Below are 19040 nucleotides of genomic sequence, written 5' to 3' on the forward strand. Positions count from 1 at the left end.
AAGGCTGCATTTACACAGGCAACCCAATTCTGATAAATATCTTTTAACCAATCAAATCAGCTCTGAAATATATTTTAGTTGTATTTTCCCTTTTTTTTAAACCGCATTTTTTCCCCAATTTCGTGGTATCCAAATGGTAGTTACAGTCTTGTCTCATTGCTGCAACTCCCATACGGACTCGGGAAGGTCGAGGGGAAGGTCGAGAGCCGTGCGTCCTCCGAAACACAACCCAACCAAGCCGCACTGCTTCTTGACACAATGTCCACTTAACCCAGAAGCCAGCCGCACCAATGTGGCGGAGGAACCACCGTACACCTAGCAACCGCATCAGCGTGGACTGCGCCCGGCCTGCCACAGGAGTTGCTAGTGCGCGATGGGACGATGATATCCCTGCCGGCCTAACCCGGACGACCCTGGGCCAATTGTGCTCCGCCCCATGCGTCTTGCGGTTGCGGCCGGCTGCGACAGAGCCTGGACTCAAACCCAGAATCTCTAATGGCACAGCTAGCTAGCACTGTGATGCAGTGCCTTAGACCACTGCGCCACCCCTCCCGGGAAAAAGATATTTGAAAAGATCTGATGTGATTGGTTAAAAGACCAATTAGTGGCATAAAAAATATCAGAATTGGGCTGCCTGTGTTAACGCAGCCTATGAATTCTAGGTTTAACAAAAGGAATGGAGTCACAATGAAGGGATTTCCAGGGAATGTTCATTTATGTACAAGTAGCTAACTTTTTCCTAACATTGCTTAAGACTGCTGATTTCTGGGGAAATACATCTGAATTGGTACTGTACACATTAATTCACATGTGGATGTTCAACTCGAGGATAGAGACAAATCCAGGTTGTTAAAACAATCTCCATTGTAAAAAAATGTTTTGTTAGACAAGTAGAAATTTCACAAATAATCTGACGTATCTGCTGTTAACAAGAGCTAACAGTCCACGTGACAGAAGCGCGTAAAAATCGTCGGTCCTCAGTTGCAACACTCACTACCGAGTTCTAAACTGCCTCTGGAAGCAACGTCAGCACCATAACTGTTTGTCGGGAGCTTTATAAAATTGGTTTCCATGGCCGAGTACCCGCACACAAGCCTAAGATCACCATGCACAATGCCAACCATCCCCTGGAGTGGTGTAAAGCTCACCGCTATTGGACTCTGGAGCAGTGGAAACGTGTTCTCAGGAGTGATGAATCACGCTTCTCCATCTGGCAGTCCGACGGACGAATCTGGGTTTGGCGGATCCTGGTACAACACTACCTGCCCTAATGCATAGTGCCAACTGTAAAGTTTGGTGGAGGAAGAATAATGGTCTGGGGCTGTTTTTCATGGTTCGGGCTAGGCCCCTTAGTTCCAGTGAAGGGAAATCTTAACGCTACAGCATACATTCTAGATGATTCTGTGCTTCCAACTGCGTGGCAACAGTTTGGGCAAGGCCCTTTCCTGTTTCAGCATGACAATGCCCCTGTGCACAAAGCGAGGTCCATACAGAAATGGTTTGTCGAGATTAGTGTGGAAGAACTTGACTGGCCTGACCTAAACCCCATCTATCACCTTTGGGCTGAATGCGAGCCGGGCCTACTCGCCCAACATCAGTGCCCGATCTCACTAATGCTCGTGGCTGAATGGAAGCAAGTCCCCGCAGCAATATATTAATACCCATGATTTTGGAATTAGATGTTCGACGAGCAGGTGTCCAAATACTTTTTGTCATGTAGTGTTTATCTAAAACAAGTGTCATTTACAATTCCCTTATCCAAACGGATCACTCATTTACCTAGCTCTTATCAAGTTGTAAACAATAATGCATGGCTAATGCTGTTATTTCTATCTGAAAGAACCGGTAGGTTCACTTGACAAGGGGTTCCCAAACTTTTTTCATTCAGGCCCCCCTTCCAGCATTGGGGAACATCTGCATCCCCCCTGCGTGCACAACATGTCTATTTCTATGGGCACAAGCACTGTTCATGAGAAACTGCTCACTCCCCTCTTGTTGGCTGAAATAAAATGTAAGGTTTAAAGTTTATTTCCTGCAATTCTACACATTTTGTCATGCCTAATGTATATTCATGTGATTTGAGTGACTCAAACATTACAACAAAATCTATGAGCTAAAAAACCTAGCTATAAAAATAAAGAATTGCACACTGTATATATAAACTCCCAGTAATGTATTGGGTAAACCACCAACGTTTCGGCATCACTCTGCCTTCTTCAGGGTGACCCTGGTGTTTTACCCAATAAGTTACTGGGAGTTCATATATAAACTACATTTTTATAGCTTACAGTTAATTCGTCCTTAGTCTGTGCCTCTACACTAAATATTTTTTTCAGAATATACGCCAGATCATGCTTTTTCTTAGACAAAAAACCTAGCTAAAAAACTTTAGCTGACACGGTCTAGTTGATCTGGACATTCGACTTTAGTTATAAATAGCTCCCAAGGTATTCAATGACTGACAAGAGGAAAACTGATGCTTTACTACCCAATTTTGAAATTTCACCTTGTGCATCTACTATTACAACTTTCAAGAGTAAGTTGAAAGCCAGACTTAGTAAAAAAAAAAAAAAAAACAATATATATATACATATACATATATATATACATATACATATATATATATATATATATATATGTGTTTATATAGTATTTTTTTTTCTCCACACCGTATTCTGAACTTGAATTAATTCCACCATCTTTACATGCCAGAAAACCATGAATGGGGGTATATATATATATATACATATACATATATATATATACATATATATACATACATATACATATATATATATACATACATATACATATATATACATATATATATATACATACATATACATATATATACATATACATATACATATATATACATATACATATACATATATATATATATATATATATATATATATATATATACAGTATACATACATATACATATATATACATATACATATACATATATATATATATATATATATATACATATATATATATATATATATATATATATATATATATATATATATATATATATATATATATACATATATATATATATATATATATATATATGTATATATATATATATATATATATATATACATATATATATATGTGTTTATATAGTATTTTTTCTCCACACCGTATTCTGAACTTGGTTTGAGGTGGTGGCATTAATTCAAGGTCAGAATACGGCACACCGCCACACCTTCATTTAATCGTTCTCCACCCATAGAGTTCTTTTATAGTGTCTATTTGTGCTCTTCCAGTTTTCAATCCTTATTGCAATTATTAATACTAGCAAGAGTTAAGACTTACAGACCAGTTTTCTTTCTAAGATAAAGAGTGAGACCTGAATATGTCGCCATTAATTTACCGTTTTTGTGTAGATCAATGCACGCCTAACACAATCTGTACATTTGTGTGTCGTTTTTTTGAAAATACTTTGAATTGACCCTCTTAGTTACCAGTAGCTCTCGGTACCCAAAATTGTTTGAGTCTTGGTATTCAAGTGTGTACAACAGTGAAAAGCTCTAATAAACTGTGTCCACAATACAATGTAAGCATAAGGTCCACCACTGACCTTAATGGTCAGTATCTCAGTGTGTACTCAGTTCACTCCACATTCACATTTCATGGCAAGACAAATAAAAAAACAACTGTTTCACACACTCGACCCGAACTGACCAAACAACAGTTTACAAATAAATTACTTGCGTGACATAATTGTATTGTCAAGGCTTTGGCTCATTCTTCTGATTGGAAAGTCACCCAAACTCACCTGTGGATGCTTCATGGATTTGAAATAGAATACACATTTCCCAGGAGCATCAATTCATGACAGACGCCATCTTGGTTTCGGCTGACTTACATCCAAGGACGACGCAAAAAGCCTATTCACTCCATAAATAAAGGGACAACCACACTACTGTAATCTCTCCAAACCCTTCCCTGATGTCCCACATCTGTCTCCATCCAAGTTCCTTTAGGTCCCATAGTCCCTCACTGTCCCTGTGTTCTGTGGGAGGAAACCCCTAGCGTACAGGGGCATGTACAGCAGCGCTCAACCCGAGGTACTCCAGGTTCTCTACTGCAGGCAGGAAGTGACTTCTGGTGGGTGTGGCCTGAGGCAGGAAGTCCTCCTGGTAGTCTGGGTTGTCCATGCGCTCGCAGACGGAGCGAGGGAGGGTACTGCGGGCCATGTTGTGGTACTCAGGGATCTCCAGCACGCACGGCAGGAAGTTGAAGAACTTGACGTCTGGGTCGTACCCAGAGGAGGGCCTACTAGCCCAGGCTGGCTCAGTGGGGTCCTCATAGCTGGGGTTGAAGACGTCAGAGAGCCTGGTGTTCCCGTTCTGGTTAAGGTATTCTAGAATACAGACAAAGGTCAAGTAAATACCCAGGCTTACATTACAGAGCAGAGATGGTGAAGTGTTACGCCCTCAATGCATATGTGTTGAACGTTAATTGAATAACTCATCATAGACAACGTTTGTACTGTACCTGGAAGAGCTGGGAAATCTTTCTCTAGAGAACCACCATGGGTGGGGTCTGTGATGTCCTTCTCTAGAGAACCACCGTGGGTGGGATCTGTGATGTAGCGAAGGATCACACTGTTCTCTCTCATTGGATGGCCATTCTGTGTTGAGACGTCAAACATCAGATGTGTGTGTGCATATGTTTGTTTGTGCATTTGTGCGCGTGTGTGTGTGCGCTTACCCTAGAGTTGTGGTGCTGGGTGGTCTGTCTGGTGGAGAGATCCTTATAGGGGTGAAGATACTCCTCAGCATCCTCCATGTTCTCTGATGTACTGATCAGGCTACGGTAGAACATAGGTTCCGTGGGACTGGGCAGGTACATGCGATCATCCCCCTGGATTGTACATTTAGAGTAAATTAGATTAAAAGCTTGGTGTTTTATTCTTTCTTAAGTTTAAACATGACACTTCGGTCATAAATGGCTCCCATCAGCAAATTAAGTAAACATACCATCATAGCTTTCAATACTTTTTATTGCCTATTGCAGAGTTTCCCAAACTCGGTCCTGCCGGGTGCAAGTTTTGTTTTTTTGCCCTAGCACTACACAGCTGATTCAAATAACCAATGTATCATCAAGCTTAAATTATTTGAATTAGCTGTGTAGTGCTTGGGCAAAAACAAAAACGCGCACCCAGGGTATTTTTGTGAAGAATCAACAAGTGGGACACAATCATGAAGTGGAGCGACATTTATTGGATATTTCAAACTTTTTAACAAATCAAAAACTGAAAAATTGGGCGTGCAAAATTATTCAGCCCCCTTAAGTTAATACTTTGTAGCGCCACCTTTTGCTGCGATTACAGCTGTAAGTCTCTTGGGGTATGTCTCTATCAGTTTTGCACATCGAGAGACTGAAATTTTCCCATTCCTCCTTGCAAAACAGCTCGAGCTCAGTGAGGTTGGAGGGAGAGCATTTGTGAACAGCAGTTTTCAGTTCTTTCCACAGATTCTCGATTGGATTCAGGTCTGGACTTTGACTTGGCCATTCTAACACCTGGATATGTTTATTTTTGAACCATTCCATTGTAGATTTTGCTTTATGTTTTGGATCATTGTCTTGTTCCCATCAATTTTAACCATCTTCCCTGTCCCTGCTGAAGAAAAGCAGGCCCAAACCATGATGCTGCCACCACCATGTTTGACAGTGGGGATGGTGTGTTCAGGGTGATGAGCTGTGTTGCTTTTACGCCAAACATAACGTTTTGCATTGTTGCCAAAAGTTCAATACTCCTTCCATTTCAATATTATCGCTTGCACAGTGCTCCTTGGGATGTTTAAAGCTTGGGAAATCTTTTTGTATCCAAATCCGGCTTTAAACTTCTTCACAACAGTATCTCGGACCTGCCTGGTGTGTTCCTTGTTCTTCATGATGCTCTCTGCGCTTTTAACGGACCTCTGAGACTATCACAGTGCAGGTGCATTTATACGGAGACTTGATTACACACAGGTGGATTGTATTTATCATCATTAGTCATTTAGGTCAACATTGGATCATTCAGAAATCCTCACTGAACTTCTGGAGAGAGTTTGCTGCACTGAAAGTAAAGGGGCTGGATAATTTTGCACGCCCAATTTTTCAGATTTTGATTTGTTAAAAAAGTTTGAAATATCCAATAAATGTCGTTCCACTTCATGATTGTGTCCCACTTGTTGTTGATTCGTCACAAAAAATACAGTTTTATATCTTTATGTTTGAAGCCTGAAATGTGGCAAAAGTTCGCAAAGTTCAAGGGGGCCGAATACTTTCGCAAGGCACTGTATCTATGCTGCACATGACTCACATTTGACCATGATCATGTAGACGTCTATGGTACAGATGGGGGGCTGGGGCAGGCGCTCTCCTTTCTCCAGGACTCCAGCTATCTCAATGGCCGGGATGCCATCATAGGGCTTGGACCCAAACGTCATCAGCTCCCACACTGTCACACCTGCATGTCATTACAGAAACACCAACAGTAGAACAAAGAGGTAGACACTTTCGGAAGCTGTAGTTGTTCAGAATTTCAGTTTGACTATTTCCACAAATATTTGTTGTACTGTTTGTCCAGTTGGACTTACCGTAGCTCCACACATCGCTCTGATGTGTATAGGTCCAGTGAAGGATGGACTCCAGTGCCATCCACTTTATGGGCACCTACAGTAGGAGGGAGGATTTTTGGTCAGCCAAGTCCATTGCCCATCCTGTAACAATTCTTTATTGGAAGTTAATTGTGTTCAGGGTTCATTCATTGTGAGAGAAATTCCCACATTTTCTATGACTTGCATGACTGTTTGTATAAAAACACTAAATGTGACTATGGCAGTGATGTTAGTTGCTCCAACCTTGCCCCCATCTGCGTGGTACTCCTTCTCGTCTGAGGTGAGCAGCTTGGCCAGTCCAAAATCGGTGATCTTGAGGTGGTGAGGCGTCTTCACCAGAACGTTCCTGGCCGCCAGGTCACGGTGCACCAGGTGATGCTCCTCCAGGTAGTTCATACCCTGCAGACAACATCCAAAAGACATATGGACGTCAGACACCAACTCCTTGTGACTCAGAGGCTGTCCTGATATGGACACTGTACATATACATTGGTAGTGGATGAGATGAGGACCCCCTTACAATGTAAAGCACTTTATAATGAGAAAAAGAGTCTATCACTACAATTTGACATTGGTTTATCCAGATGTAAGCATTTGTACTAATGTTGACACGAACACAGTCCCTTTCACCAGGCACTTTAATGTAACCTCCCAATACTCAACCTTCCATAGAGGGCTACTTTGAGTGGGACTTAACCGCCTAATTCACCCTTCTCTATAAAACACATCATTATTAGTATCTTTATAGCTACAGCCCCTCCCTGCTTTGATCCATATCTCGATAGAATCAATGAGACAATGTTGCTCTTTGAGACAGCAAGACAAGCCGTGAACAGATAGACCTCTGTGTATTCAATAATTAGCCCTCAGCAGGCTTACTGTACAAATAGACTGAAGAATAACCAGAGGCAAGGTCACAACCAAGGCTGGGAAGAGAGCTCCACTCAGGCCAGGGGTTTTGGGGGATGTGCGTGGGGGGGACGGGGTTCAAAGGGGTAACAAAGAAGTTAAGTGAATACATCAGTCCGTCAAAGACCCATTCCTAATCACACCTGAAATACTGCGAGAGCAGTGAGTGTTGAAGAAAGCAAAGCTTGTTCCCGTTTGTTATAATCAATCACGCTACCCGCTGTTCGTCTACATATTGCAGACGTATCTGGTTATACAGTTGTTATAGCAGCTGGCATGGTTCTATTTGAGACTTGTCACGTTAGTCAGATCGAGATTGACTGACAAAGAACTTCTTTGACAGGCTTGCTGGTGATTAGTTGGGAGGGACTGTTTTCCCCAAAGTCATGAGTATGGCATACTTATTTACAAAATAAGACAAAGCACCAATGTAACACAGCAAAGTCATTTCCTGTTTGCTCACCTTGGCGATTTGCACACACCAGTTAAGCAGGCACTGGGAGCCAATGTTGTCCTTGTTCTCCTTGACATAGTCCAGCAGACAGCCGTAGGGCATGATCTGGGTGATGAGCTGCACCGTGGATGTCAGGCAGATGCCCAGTAGACGACACACATGGGGGTGCTCCACGCTAGCCATCACATAGGCCTCCTGCAGACAGAAAAGATGGAGGATGTTCCAGGTCATCTTTTCAGATCTCACAATGCCTGGAGAAGTGTCTAACATCTCAGAAAACACATGAAGGATATGGCAATCTGCTGGAAGGTTGCTGGGTGGCAGGTAGCCTAGCAGTCAAGATTGTTGGGCCAATAACCGAAAGGTTGCTGGTTCGAATCTCTAAGCCGACAAAGCTCTGTCAATGTGCCCTTGAGCAAGGCACTTAACACTTAACGCCTGGGCTGCATTTAGAAACATCTATACAAACAGTTTGCTCACGTCTAGAATCTCCTTGTTGGCTTTTGGTGAAGTGGCCTCTCTCAACACCTTAATGGCAACAGGGATCTTCACGTTTTCTCCCTCAGGAATCCACATGCCCTGGGGAGAGAACACGTTTATGTCACCTTTTACAAACTAATTTTACAAACTAATAGACACACAACTCTATTCCTGGACGAGGAACACGTTTTATAAAATCAGTTTGATCACTAATGATTTGTGTAGAGTGTGATCGACTGGATTTAGACCCCGGTGTCCTGCCACAAGACTGTTTCTCAGGTCTCATGGAAGGTTACTCATTCACTGTCTGAACCACCTCCATTAAAAAAGCACTGATCACTTTGCATACCTTAAAGACAGTTCCAAAGGCCCCTGATCCCAACACTTTGATCTTCTTAAACTCAGTTTCCTTCAGAATGCGGAGCAGGGCCTGGTTGGGTGCCTCTCCACTTGGGGTCAGGGGTTCAACCAACTATGGGAGCAACAACAAAGCAAAGTGTCTTATCTACCTCCAGTGTGTCATTCATCCCTGTAATAGTGTCGTTAACATGTTGGCCCCTGTGGTTGAATGTTGTACATGAGCGTGTCATGTCTGTGATTTAGTTTGTATGGCTGCGTTTACACCAGTGGCATTACACCAGTGGTAAATTTAAGCTAAATTACTGCGTTTCTACACAATTTAAAAACTCTAAAATGCTATTTGGATTACGGCATGTACAAAGTCAACCTCTACTCAACCTCAAATACACTTGCAGTTCAACGTGAAATAAATACATAATACAGACTATCAAGTCACAAGGCCAATATCTAATGCTGACATTCATCTGCAGCACAGAGTTTCAAGTTTTGGGAAGCGATATCCCATAAAATTGCACCTTTATAATAAAGGATTGCATGCATCTATAGACTAATGTAAAATAGGCTACTATTCCTAATGTGATGAGTAGATTGCGTAGTCAGCGCGGGCTGACCAAACTGCGCACTTAAAACAAACCACAGCTCATTTTTAAAAGAAGCTAAATCTCTCGGAGGACCTGAGCACTAGGACCATGCCTCAGGACTACCTGGCCTGATGACTCCTTGCTGTCCCCAGCCCACCTGGCCGTGCTGCTGCTCCAGTTTCAACTGTTTAGCCTACGGCTATGGAACCCTGACCTGTTCACCGGACGTGCTACCTGTCCCAGACCTGCTGTTTTCAACTCTCTAGAGACAGCAAGAGGGGTTGAGATACTCTAAATGATCGGCTATGAAAAGCCAACTGACATTTACTCCTGAGGTGCTGACCTGTTGCACCCTCGACAACCACTGTGATTATTATTATTTGACCCTGCTGGTCATCTATGAACATTTGAACATCTTGGCCATGTTCTGTTATAATCTCCACCCAGCACAGCCAGAAGAGCACTGGCCACCCCTCATAGCCTGGTTCCTCTCTAGGTTTCTTCCTAGGTTCTGGACTCTCTAGGGAGTTTTTCCTAGCCACCGTGCTTCTACACCTGCATTCGTTGCTGTCTAAGGTTTTAGGCTGGGTTTCTGTACAGCACTTTGAGATATCAGATGATGTAAGAAGGGCTTTATAAATACATTTGATTTAAATCGCCATCTCTGGTGTAGTATTTTGAATGATTTTATTTCTGTATAGGCACGAGTAGTTATATAGCTAATTTTGTAAAATTCTATTTACTTCCCCTAGCCTATTTAACGCGCCGTCTATGCCGACATCAATGTGAAAGTGACTGGTGCATATAACAGCTGGCTGAGAGGCTTACAAGGCCGCGCTCAAATGCCGACATAAAACTCAAAGCAATCCACGTACTGCCTAAACCAAAGCAAACTGTCTGACAACATCTCTGCTCTCTGAGTGATGCGCTGCATGGTCCTAAAGCCAGCTGTTCAATACACTAAACCGCTGTTGCATTTTAATCAGGATTGGAATTATTTGAATCTTTTTTGTAGCCTACTTTTACATTTCTGATCTTTGTCACTAATTGGTATTTTTTTTGTTCGTTTTTTTGAATTTTACCCCTTTTTCTCCCCAATTTCGTGGTATCCAATTGTTTAGTAGCTACTATCTTGTCTCATCGCTACAACTCCGGTACCGCTCGGGAGAGACGAAGGTTGAAAGTCATGCGTCCTCCGATACACAACCCAACCAAGCCGCACTGCTTCTTAACACAGCGCCATCCAACCCGGAAGCCACCCGCACCAATGTGTCGGAGGAAACACCGTGCACCTGGCAACCTTGGTTAGCGCGCACTGCGCCCAGCCCGCCACAGGAGTCGCTGGTGCGCGATGAGACAAGGATTTCCCTACCGGCCAAACCCTCCCTAACCAGGACGACGCTAGGCCAATTGTGCGTTGCCCCACGGTCGCGGCCGGTTACGACAGAGCCTGGGCGCGAACCCAGAGTCTCTGGTGGCACAGCTGACTAATTGGTCTTTTGACCAATCAAATATAGCTCTGAAAAATAACTGATGGGATTGGTCAAAAAAACAATTAGTGGAAAAAAGATCATAATTGGGCTGCATGTGACTGTGAACGCAGCCTATATGCGCATGTCTAATGCATGTCCAAATATACAGTTTGTGTCCTTCCTGTGTCTGTTACCTCTCTCTCCTGCAGCAGACGGCGCAGTGTCCTCTTCCTGACGAGGTGGCGTCTGCGGAGCAGCACAAAAACACCCAGGGCGAGGACCACAAACACTAGGAGGCCTCCCACCACTCTGGCCACCACCACCGACAAAACGTGACCACTGGGAGAGTAGCAACAACACAGGGGTGAGTTACACCACCTCTGTTAGGAGGAATGGGCCAAAATTCACCCAACTTATTGTGGGAAGCTTGTGGAAGGCTACCCAAAACATTTGACCCAAGTTAAACAATTTAAAAGCAATCCTACCAAATACTAATTGAGTGCATGTAAACTTCTGACCCACTGGGAATGTGATGAAAGAAATAAAAGCTGAAATAAATCACTCCTATTATTCTGACATTTCACATTCTTAAAATACAGTGGGTGTTCCTAACTGACCTAAGAGGGAATTTTTAATAGGATTAAATGTCAGGAATTGTGAAACTGAGTTTAAATGTATTTGGCTAAGGTGTATGTAAACTTCCGACTTCAACTGTATCTACTGCAGCCCTCATCCTCCACATATAACACTAGTTCTGCCAGTCACATTCTGTTAAAGGGTCCCCAAAGCACACACATCCCTGGGTCGCTCATCTTTTCAGTTCGCTGCAGCTAGTGACTGGAACGAACTGCAACAAACACTCAAACTGGACAGTTTTATCTCAATCTCTTCACTTCATAGACTCATGGACACTCGTACTGACATTTGTGGCTGCTTTGCGCAATGTATTGTCTCTAAATCAAATCAAATTTTATTTGTCACATACACATGGTTAGCAGATGTTAATGCGAGTGTAGCGAAATGCTTGTGCTTCTAGTTCCGACAATGCAGTAATAACCAACAAGTAATCTCACTAACAATTCCAAAACTACTGTCTTATACACACAAGTGTAAGGGGATAAAGAATATGTACATAAAGATATATGAATGAGTGATGGTACAGAGCGGCATAGGCAAGATACAGTAGATGGTATCGAGTACAGTATATACATATGAGAGGAGTATGTAAACAAAGTGGCATAGTTAAAGTGGCTAGTGATCCATGTATTACATAAAGATGCAGTAGATGATATAGACTACAGTATATACGTATACATATGAGATGAATAATGTAGGGTATGTAAACATATTAGGTAGCATTGTTTAAAGTGGCTAGTGATATATTTGACATTTCCCATCAATTCCCATTATTAAAGTGGCTGGAGTTTAGTCAGTGTGTTGGCAGCAGCCACTCAATATTAGTGGTGGCTGTTTAACAGTCTGATGGCCTTGAGATAGAAGCTGTTTTTCAGTCTCTCGGTCCCAGCTTTGATGCACCTGTACTGACCTCGCCTTCTGGATGATAGCGGGGTGAACAGGCAGTGGCTCGGGTGGTTGTTGTCCTTGATGATCTTTATGGCCTTCCTGTAACATCGGGTGGTGTAGGTGTCCTGGAGGGCAGGTAGTTTGCCCCCGGTGATGCGTTGTGCAGACCTCACTACCCTCTGGAGGGCCTTACGGTTGTGGGCGGAGCAGTTGCCGTACCAGGCGGTGATACAGCCCGACAGGATGCTCTCGATTGTGCATCTGTAGAAGTTTGTGAGTGCTTTTGGTGACAAGCCAAATTTCTTCAGCCTCCTGAGGTTGAAGAGGCGCTGCTGCGCCTTCTTCACAATGCTGTCTGTGTGGGTGGACCAATTCAGTTTGTCTGTGATGTGTATGCCGAGGAACTTAAAACTTGCTACCCTCTCCACTACTGTTCCATCGATGTGGATAGGGTGGTGTTCCCTCTGCTGTTTCCTGAAGTCCACAATCATCTCCTTAGTTTTGTTGACGTTGTTCTGTTGTCTGTGCCCATTAATGTTTGTACCATGTTTTGTGCTGCTACCATGTTGTGCTGCTACCATGTTGTGTTGTTGCCTTGCTATGTAGGACTTAGGTCTTTATGTAGTGTTGTCTCTTGTCATGGTGTGTGTGTGTGTGTGTGTGTGTGTGTGTGTGTGTGTGTGTGTGTCATATATCCCAGCCCCTGTCTCTGCAGGAGGGCTTTTGCCTTTTGGTAGGCCGTCATTGTAAATAGGAATTTGTTCTTAACTGACTTGCCTAGTTAAAGAAATAACTATGTTAAACAGCAAAAACAGATCTGGAACCAAGATGATCCTCACTCACCCTCTGGTGCTGCAGCCACTCAGTCCAGGTCCAGAGCATCTGCAGACAGGAAGGAGGGGATACTATGGTCAGGAGACTACTTCACACAGTCTTGACCATGGTAAAATGTTCATGGTCTATCAACAGACATTCATTCAAAATAGGCTGACATTGGTTTTACAACAAAGAGTTAGAAATAGATGGGTAATAGATGGGTAGTCTATGCCTTACCCCTGGGTGCAGTTCTCATGGCAGAGCTGACATTCTCGCTTCTTGTCAGTGTATTTCCAGATGTGCCTATCCCCGTCCCCGAGAACGCCGTGTGGGCACTGATATACACAGTGAGGGCCATCTTTGACGTGAGCGCACGCCAAACATTTGTCAGGGCCCTTCAGAGGGCGAGAGAGGAGGGTCAGAGGTTTCCAGAATTGTTGATCTTCACTGAAATAATCACTTGTCTTGGGTAAAACCAAGCCACACAGAATTAGTCTAATTCTCTGAATTTGTTATGTAACTCAATATCACGTGAGAATGTCAAGATCATTTTAGATGAGACAATTGAGATGGATTTGAAGTGAAAGTAGCATACTGGTCCAAAGCAGCTTCGTGGTCCATTCACCATACACTCTGGGTCACATTCTAGACACCTGTTATTCAGTACATACTCTCGTGGCACCCTGAAGAGGCGAGGGGGAAACTGTTAAAACATTAACACAGCACAAGACTACAGTAGATATATTTGACATATGAGAAGTATCAATAGTTTGCCTCTGGTGTCATTGGGCTAGCTCACCCCTCCTGTAGGTGACAGGCCCGTACACAGCGCCCCCTACGGGTGTAATACAGGCATGTAAAACACATGGTGGGGCCGGGCCCCCAGCAACCCTCGTCAGTGCACATCTCATCACAGGTACTGTTTAGCTTGGCTGTAGGGAAGAGAGAGGAAGACTATAGGCCCCATCCAGAAACAACCCCCCCCATAGACCCTAGGGTAGATGTGAAAGGATAGGGTAGCACAGGAGGTTGGTGGCACCTTAATTGGGGAGGACAGGCTTGTGGTAATGGCTGGAGCTGAATGGCATCAAATTCCATTCGCTCTGTTCCAGCCATTAGTATGAGCCGTCCTCCACTCAGCAGCCTACTTTGTAAGATAGGTGTACGCAATAGTGCTAAAAAAAAATCGATCGAACACAGAGGGTGGAGGTGGAGTCACTGCCTCATCGCTTGGATCCAATCATGGCAATGTTAGCTTAGTTACCTAACTACAAGTACCATTGACCAATGGGAATAGAGCTGTTTTTGACTATCACAGGCACTAACTGGGATGAATTAGCATTTGGCCATTGTAACCATTTCTCAAAAAGCAGTGTTTGTATAAAGACATTGATCAGAATTCATACTTTATCCTTGTCCTTGCTTACCACAGGTGCTGATGTTGACGTTGTTGCCCACTGTTGAGGACTGTTTGCCCAATCTAAACAGGCTCTTCCAGTGGTCTCCGTTGGTGTAGCAGAGCTGGGGGTTGTTCTTCACCACAACATTGCCATCGCTGATCTCTCGCAGGGAGCGGAGGCCTAGATACTTCAGATGGGCCAAGTTGAGGGCAGCGAAACTCACCTGACCACTAGGGGAAAAGAAAAGGTCATGATAGTTTACTAGGTTAGCTTACTGCTACTCTAGCTAGCACAAACATATCATTAAACAATGAAATATACAGCAGGGAACCTCTCAAGCCAGCTCACGTTTTATCTTCTAGGCTACTGAGTTTTTGCTATCAATCATGAACCGAAACTCCATTTGAAACAATTTTCAAAAACCTAGTTTCATAGGTATGACAAATAGCAGAGGTATCATACAGCACCTTCTGAAGCAGACATATTGAACATCACCGCAGTGTAGGACAGAGATACACTTACAACTGTTTGGTCCTTCCTCTGATAATCTCTAGGTTTTCAAATGGACTGAGAGAGTTGAGGTGCTCGGGCCAAGCTTGTATCAGCAAAAACCCTTTAGGAAAATAACAAATATAAATGTAATCAAGCATCATCTTTGCTTTTGTTACCCTTGGATGAATTACAAAACAATTGAACATAAGTTAAATAGCTGTTCTACCTGAAATTTCCTTCACAGTCTTGAAATATTCCAGTTTGGCGGGGTCCATTTTTGGTGTTGATGTGTACCTATCACTGAGAGAAGCAATTACAAAGGCACATACTCCCGTTAAAAAAGTGTGGGGTTACTTAAAAATGTCCTTGTTTTTTAAAGAAAAGCTTTTTTTGTCCATTGAAAATAACATCAAATTGATCAGAAATACAGTATAGACATTGTTAATGTTGTAAATGATTATTGTAGCTGGAAACGGCTTTTCATTTTATGGAACATCTGCATAGGCGTACAGAGGTCCATTATCAGCAACCATCACACCTGTGTTCCAATGACACGGTGTGTTAGCTAATCCAAGTTTATTTTGAAAGATCATTAGAAAACCTGTTTGCAATTGTTAGCACAGCTGAAAACTGTTGTGCTGATAGGAAGCAATAAAACTGGCTTTTAGACTGGTTGAGTATCTGGAGCATCAGCATTTGTGGGTTTGATTACAGGCTCAAAATGGCCAGAAACAAAACAAAACTTGTCAGTCAATTCTTGTTCTGAGAAATTAAGTCTATTTCATGCGAGAAATTGCCAAGAAACTGAAGATTTCGTACAAAGCTGCGTACTACTCCCTTCTCAGAACACTGCAAACTGTCTCTAACCAGAATAGAAAGAGGAGTGGGAAGCCCCGGTGCACAACTGAGCAAGAGGACAAGTACATTAGTGTCTAGTTTGAGAACCAGACACCTCAAGTCCTCAACTGGCAGCTTCATTAAGTAGTACCCGCAAAACACCAGTCAATGTCAACAGTGAAGAGGCGACTCCGGGGTGCTGGCCTTCTAGGCAGAGTTGCAAAGAAAAAGCCATATCTCAGATTGACCAATAAAAGGAAAAGATTAAGATGGGCAAAAGAACGCACACTGGACAAAGGAACTCTGCCTAACTTAGATTAGCTAACACAATGTGCCATTGGAACACAGGAGGGATGGTTGCTGATAATGGGATTCTGTACGCATAGATATTCCATTTTTTTTTAAAGTTTCCAGCTGCAATAGTAATTTTACAACGTTAACAATGTCTACACTGTATTTCTGATCAATGTGTTATTTTAATGGACCAAAAAATGCTTTTCTTTCAAAAACAAGGACAATTAAGTGACCCCAAACTTTCGAACACTAGTGAATATTATACACACGTATATACAGTGTATTCAGACCCACTTGACTTTTTCCACATTTTATGTTACAGCCTTATTCTAAAATAGTTATAATAATAATCTCGATCTACACAAAATACCCTATAATGACGAAGCAAAAAACAGGTTTTGATTTTTTGCAAATGTAGAAAAAAATGTGGAAATATTGCGTTTACATAAGTATTCCTACCCTTTTTTTCTGTACTTTGTTGAAACAGCTTATGCAGCGATTACAGCCTCAAGTCTTTTTGGTTATGACATAATCTTGGCACACCTGTATTTGGGGAGTTTCTCCCATTCTTCGCTGCAGATCCTCTTAAAAACCTCTTAGGGATAACATCCGGTGAAGCTGGAGTGCGCCAAATTCAAATGACAAAATTGTAATATTAAACATTCATGAACATACAAGTGTCTTACATCATGTAAAAGCTTAACTTCTTGTTAATCCAACCGCGTTGTCAGATTTCAAAAAGGCTTTACGGCGAAAGCATACCATGCGATTATCTGAGGACAGCGCCCCACATCAAAATACTTTTTCAACCAGCACAGGCTTCACAAAAATCACAAATAGTAATAAAATAAATCACTTACCTTTGAAGATCTTCTTCTCTTTGCAATCCCAAGGGTCCCAGCTACACAATGAATGCTCCTTTTGTTCGATAAAGTCCTTCAACATGCATGCAAAGGAATCCAAAAAGATACCGGTAAACTTCATCCAAAACAAGTCAAACAATGTTTGTAATCAATCCTCAGGCACCCTAATATGTAAATAAACAATAATATTTCAGACGGAAAGAACAGAAAAGGAAAATGACGAAGAGCGTGCGCTCATTCACACGTGCCAAAAGTCTACCTGTCCTGATGAGAACACCTTGGATAAACTACAACCACTTGTTAATTTTTCAAGAAACAAGCCTGAAACCCTTTCTAAAGACTGACACCTTTTCTTTGTATATCCCATAGGCTAGTATTGAAAAGGCCTGTGACCTCAGTTTTTCGCCTGCCATATCAGTTCTGCTGTACTCACGGACATTATTTTAACAATTTTAGAAAGTTTAGAGTTTTCTATCTAATGCATATGCATATCCTAGCTTCTGGGCCTGAGTAACAGGCAGTTTACTTTGGGCACGCCAGTCATCTGAAAATTCGGGCTCTGGCTGGGCCACAGGTGGGCCACAGGATGGACTCCAATCAAGTTGTAGAAACATCTCAAGGATGATCAATGGAAACAGGATGCACCTGAGCGCAATTTTGAGCCTCCTAACAAAGGGTCTGAATACTTATGTAAATAAGGTATTTCTGGAAAAAGGGGTCTGTATACTTTACAAATGCACTGTACACACAGTACAGTCAAAACTTTGGAAACACCTACTCATTCAAGGGTTTATCTTTATTTTTACTATTTTCAACGTTGTAGAAATATACTGAAGACATCAAAACTATGAAATAACACACATGGAATCATGTAGTAACCAAAAAATTGTTTTAAGTAGTCACCCTTTGCCTTGACAGCTTTGCACACTCTTGGCATTCTCTCAACCAGCTTCACGTGGAATGCTTTTCCTACAGTCTGGAAGGAGTTCCACATATGCTGAGCACTTGTGTGCTGATTTTCCTTCACTCTGCAGTCCAACTCATCCCAAACCATATCAATTGGGTTGAGGTCAGGTGATTGTGGAGGCCAGGTCAGCTGATGCAGCACTCCATCACTCTCCTTCTTGGTCAAATAGCCCCTACACAGATGGGCTTAGTTCCACTAAGCGCAAACCAGATGGGATGTCATATCGCTGCAGAATGCTGTGGTAGCCATGCTGGTTAAGTGTGCCTTGAATTCTAAATAAATCACGGACAGTATCACCAGCAGAGCACCCGCACACCACCACCTCCATGCTTCACGGTGGGAACCACACACGCAGAGATCATCCATTCACCTACTCTGCATCTCACAAAGACACGGTGGTTGGAACCAAAAATCTCTCATTTGGACTCATCAGACCAAAGGACAGATTTCCACCATTCTAATGTCCATTACTTGTGTTTCTTGGTCCAAGCAAGTCTCTTCTACTTATTGGTGTCCTTTTAGTAGTGGTTTCTTTGCAGCAATTTGACCATGAAGGCCTGATTCACACAGTTTCTTCTGAACAGTTGATGTTGAGATGTGACTGTTACTTGAACTCTGAAGCATTTATTTGGGCTGCAATTTCTGCAATTTGGGCTGCATTTATTTGGGCTGCAAGAGTCTGGTAACTCTAATGAACTCATCCTCTGCAGCAGAGGTAACTCGGGGTCTTCCGTTCCTGTGGCGGTCCTCATGAGAGCCAGTTTCAACATAGCGCTTGATGGTTTTTGTGACTGCACTTCTTGGAATGTTCTGGATTGACTGATCTTCATGTCTTAAAGTAATGATGGACTGTCCTTTCTCTTTGCTTATTTGAACTGTTCTTGACATAATATGGACTTGGTCTTTTATCAAACAGGGCTATCCTCTGTATACCACCCTTACCTTGTCACAACACAACTAATTGG

General features: G+C 42.6%; 2 protein-coding genes across 2 annotated transcripts in view; both read right to left on the minus strand.

Annotated features, from left to right (window-relative positions):
- Nucleotides 1–3171: 3171 nt before the first annotated feature.
- Nucleotides 3172–5155, minus strand: LOC121841310 (melanoma receptor tyrosine-protein kinase). The gene is made up of 3 exons (XM_042308600.1): nt 4729–5155; nt 4513–4648; nt 3172–4378 (listed from the first exon to the last, which is right to left on the minus strand). The coding sequence occupies exons 1-3, from the start codon at nt 4867–4869 to the stop codon at nt 4044–4046; spliced, it is 612 nt and encodes a 203-aa protein (XP_042164534.1). The 5' UTR covers nt 4870–5155; the 3' UTR covers nt 3172–4043.
- A 1150-nt stretch (nt 5156–6305) lies between these two features.
- The window catches only part of LOC112227760 (melanoma receptor tyrosine-protein kinase-like), a 43760-nt gene continuing 31025 nt past the window's right edge, over nt 6306–19040 (minus strand). The window contains exons 10-23 of the mRNA XM_042308599.1: nt 15341–15414; nt 15145–15235; nt 14650–14852; nt 14022–14154; nt 13818–13905; nt 13460–13617; nt 13250–13288; nt 11077–11221; nt 8819–8941; nt 8470–8568; nt 7999–8184; nt 6870–7025; nt 6606–6681; nt 6306–6475 (exon numbers count right to left, since the gene is read on the minus strand). Coding sequence (XP_042164533.1) covers nt 6309–6475; nt 6606–6681; nt 6870–7025; nt 7999–8184; nt 8470–8568; nt 8819–8941; nt 11077–11221; nt 13250–13288; nt 13460–13617; nt 13818–13905; nt 14022–14154; nt 14650–14852; nt 15145–15235; nt 15341–15414 — 1738 coding nt within the window. The 3' untranslated portion in view covers nt 6306–6308. The remainder of the gene's footprint in view (nt 6476–6605; nt 6682–6869; nt 7026–7998; nt 8185–8469; nt 8569–8818; nt 8942–11076; nt 11222–13249; nt 13289–13459; nt 13618–13817; nt 13906–14021; nt 14155–14649; nt 14853–15144; nt 15236–15340; nt 15415–19040) is intronic.

This window comes from Oncorhynchus tshawytscha, linkage group LG29 (assembly GCF_018296145.1).
Source record: "Oncorhynchus tshawytscha isolate Ot180627B linkage group LG29, Otsh_v2.0, whole genome shotgun sequence".
In the NCBI taxonomy this organism is placed as follows: Eukaryota; Metazoa; Chordata; class Actinopteri; order Salmoniformes; family Salmonidae; genus Oncorhynchus; species Oncorhynchus tshawytscha.